At 32.0% G+C, this 3,582-nt stretch overlaps 1 protein-coding gene across 1 annotated transcript; it reads left to right on the top strand.

Annotated features, from left to right (window-relative positions):
- The first annotated feature begins 1,195 nt into the window (after positions 1 to 1,195).
- LOC127252337 (40S ribosomal protein S25-2-like) lies at positions 1,196 to 3,165 on the top strand. The gene is made up of 4 exons (XM_051276476.1): positions 1,196 to 1,342; positions 1,442 to 1,516; positions 1,659 to 1,793; positions 2,902 to 3,165. Exons 1-4 carry the CDS (start codon positions 1,340 to 1,342, stop codon positions 3,013 to 3,015), a joined length of 327 nt encoding a protein of 108 aa, XP_051132433.1. The 5' UTR covers positions 1,196 to 1,339; the 3' UTR covers positions 3,016 to 3,165.
- The last annotated feature ends 417 nt before the right edge of the window (positions 3,166 to 3,582 follow it).

Genomic DNA, 3,582 nt, shown 5'->3' on the forward strand with positions numbered 1-3,582 from the left:
TATTATTAATTAGTGTATTTAAAAAAATTAAAAATAAGAAATACTTCATTTTAAAAATAAATCATAATTAATTTTATGAATTTGTAAAATTATAAAATAATAAAATGGAAAACAAACAAAACAAATGATGAAAAATCGAAACAAATACCAATGTCATGAATAACATAGTTAGAGAAGAAAAACAATGTGTAGACAATATTGATAATTTATTTAACCTAATGATAATATAAATTTTATTTTATTCGTCTTAACTTATTTATAATGGTATGTTTATAATTTATAAAAAATTAAAAAATATTTTTATATTAATATTTGATTAGTTTTATTATAATTTTTTAATATGACAGTAAAAAAATACATTTAGTTAAACGAGCGAGTACTAATTATTATATTTACTTGACCTGCGGGTTAACCCGCCCCACTGCGGTCTAACACACCCTCAACCCGCGGCCCATGCAGGTTGGCCCATTTAAACCCACATTTTAACAGGCTTAAAAAATCACAATTCAACCTTCCTTAAAAGTAAGGCGGGATCGGCCAATCCGACGTGACGGCTCTATCTATGACATTTTCATCATTATTTGTTCATTTTGATTTTTCTTTTTCACATATATTTTCTCAAAAGTATTACTCATTCAATTCCATTTAATTGGTCCGTTAGTTCAACATAATTTGTCATTTTTTTAAAAAATATAATTATATATTTTAATTACATTTTAAAATTTATAATTTATAATTTTTTTATTTAAATTTAACTATTTAATCATTTTAATCTTAAATTATAATTATTTTTATTAAATCATAATTATTTTCACTAATATCTAAATGAAACAAATTAGCTAAAATGAATGAGATAATACATTAAACATATTTGTTATTTTTATATTTCTACACAATTCTCTATATCTTATATAAAAAATATAATTTTCAAACTATTTTCACAAAACAAATTCAGTTTTTCTTAATTCCTCAAATACCACATTAAATACTAATATTTATTTAAAATATTACATCCAAAGATAAAATATGCCCAACAATATAAAAATAAAAGAAAATAAAAATAAAAACTCATTGAACACAATTCTTTTTTTTTTTTTTTTATTTTAATAATGAAAATTAAGTGAGAAGTATCCATCAACCAGAAAACAGGCCATAGAAGATCCAATTACTCTGTTTTGGGCCTTTTACAGGCCCATTCATTTCCATACGAAGTCGTTGCCTTCGCAGGCGGATAAAATCCCTAGCTTGAGTTCAGTGGAGCCGTACATACCGCCGGCCCTTCGTTCGCTGCATATTTTCGTGAATCTATTCAGATCAGTAGATAACCAGTCGCTTATCGATGGTGCGTAGCCGCTGTGCTGCTATTCTGAGTTTTGCATTCAAAATATGCTGGAATCTGATTACCTATTGTTGAATACTGATTCGGTGTTCGTTTTTTCAGGCACCGAAGAAGGATAAGGCTCCTCCGCCGTCATCCAAGCCGGCAAAGTCCGGAGGAGGCAAGCAGAAGAAGAAGGTTATGGCCTGATAAAGATATTTTTAATTGTAATCTCGTCTTGGAATTTAATATTATTATTATTATTATTTTGTTTAAATCTTGTGTGGATTGGGCATCTAATTCAGAAAAATTGTTCGCCAAAAAAATCTAATTACTGCAGAAGTGGAGCAAGGGAAAGCAAAAGGAGAAGGTTAACAACATGGTGCTGTTTGACAAAGCAACCTACGACAAATTGCTGACCGAAGCACCAAAGTTCAAGCTCATTACTCCCTCCGTTCTCTCCGATCGTCTCCGGGTAATTTATTTTGCTCTTTGATATTCGTAATTTGTCTTCATTTATATTTATAGTTACTGGTCGGTCGGTATATTTTGATGTATCCGTATTGATATCCTGCTTGCTGAAATTGAGTCGAAGATGTTATGCATGGTTGAATGTGTTAATAATGCTAATTTATCCCGTGCTTGTTTTCATTATACATTGTGAATAATACTAGGATTTTATTTCGATTTAGAAAATAGGCGTAGTCATTTAAGAAGGTTTTGTGTTGGGAACTGCTTGAAGATACGATGAAGAGACGTGATTGATTGAGTGGCCTCGTACGCAGTCAGTATAGCTCATTTGCTTTCTTCATGATACGAGGAGATGAATGGTTGACAGAATCTAGGGTTGCATTCACTTCAATATCCTAAAATTATGAATTTTAGAACTATTCATTTCAGAGCAAGAATCCCGCATATGAGTTAGTTCAACTCAGGCATATGAACACACACGCACAAAAATGTGAATAGTGTAATAGCAGCAGCATCTTCAAGAACCATTAATATGTATGGTAATCCATTGCTAATGTAATTTTCATTGTAATATCTGGGTCCGTTATCTGCTTGATTCAGTGATTATATTGCTCCTACTCAATGATGCTTGTGGTGGCAGCTGGGGCCAGAGTTCATTGGGAACTAATTTATTAGGAGCAGTTGTTCTATTGTATACAGTTATGCGTAGCCTCTTGTTTCTCAAACACTTGATGGCTTCTAGTTTGTCCCTCCTTCAGTGGTGATTCATGTTTCTAGGTGGATGGTTAGATTTTCAATAATAAAAATGCCCCTCCGCCCAAGGCACATTTTGTTTCGCAAAGAATATTTGATTGGAATAAGTCAATAAGATTATTGGCACTTTGTTATTTATTGCACACCATTGCTGGTTTTAGACATTTTTGTACTCATAAAAAAACTTTCCACACATCATTATTGATTGAGTTTTTCAATTGAAATTTTCCTTTCCTGTGCTATTTTAACGATTTTGTCTGTAAAAACTTGTACGTACATACTTTGTTTCCATCTATACATCTCTATATTTGAAAGTTCAGTTTCATTGACTGACTGACGATGATGTTTTTGTGCAACAGATTAGTGGATCTCTAGCAAGGAAGGCAATAAGGGAATTGATGGCTAGAGGTCTGATCAGAATGGTGTCAGCTCATTCAAGCCAACAGATATACACCAGAGCCACCAACACCTAGGTCCATGTTACTTATTATTGTTTAGTTTCACCGTTTCTGTCCTGTTAGTTACTTTTAATACAATGCAGTCTCTGAAAGAAAGATATTGAGCTTCACTGACATGTCATCCTACCTACCATTATATTATATGGGTTTCATATTTTTGTTCAACCAGGTTGAAGTTAGTTTAAACTGATTGATTTCTTCTTGTTCAAGCTGTTGTGATATTACTGACTTTTGGGTATATTGCATTGGTCGTAGTGTATGGCTATTTTCACGCCCTGTGCCATTCGAATAATATGCAGATAGATAGATAGATAGATAGATAGGCTTCATGCAAATAGTAGTATTCATATCTTAACTAAACATGTTTGATGTTTCCCATCTAGCAAAATTCTCATTCTTACCTGATGGTTATATTTTCTTTATATTTATAATAATAAGAAAAGAGGGTGAAATTAGTAGAGGAGTTGAATGAACGAATGATAAAATATCATAAATCTAGGATATACACTGACTTCTTTATATGTATGCAAGCCTCCCCTCCCAAAGGGAGGATATCACAGTTTGGCTATAGCCAAGTGGTGG

This window comes from Andrographis paniculata, unplaced genomic scaffold (assembly GCF_009805555.1).
Source record: "Andrographis paniculata isolate CXL003 unplaced genomic scaffold, ASM980555v1 Contig46END, whole genome shotgun sequence".
Taxonomy (NCBI): Eukaryota; Viridiplantae; Streptophyta; class Magnoliopsida; order Lamiales; family Acanthaceae; genus Andrographis; species Andrographis paniculata.

Coding starts and splice junctions, on each gene's coding strand:
- LOC127252337 (XM_051276476.1), top strand. Junction 1,517..1,658: donor GAGGCAAGCAGAAGAAGAAG/GTTATGGCCTGA, acceptor TAATTACTGCAG/AAGTGGAGCAAGGGAAAGCA. Junction 1,794..2,901: donor TTCTCTCCGATCGTCTCCGG/GTAATTTATTTT, acceptor TTTGTGCAACAG/ATTAGTGGATCTCTAGCAAG.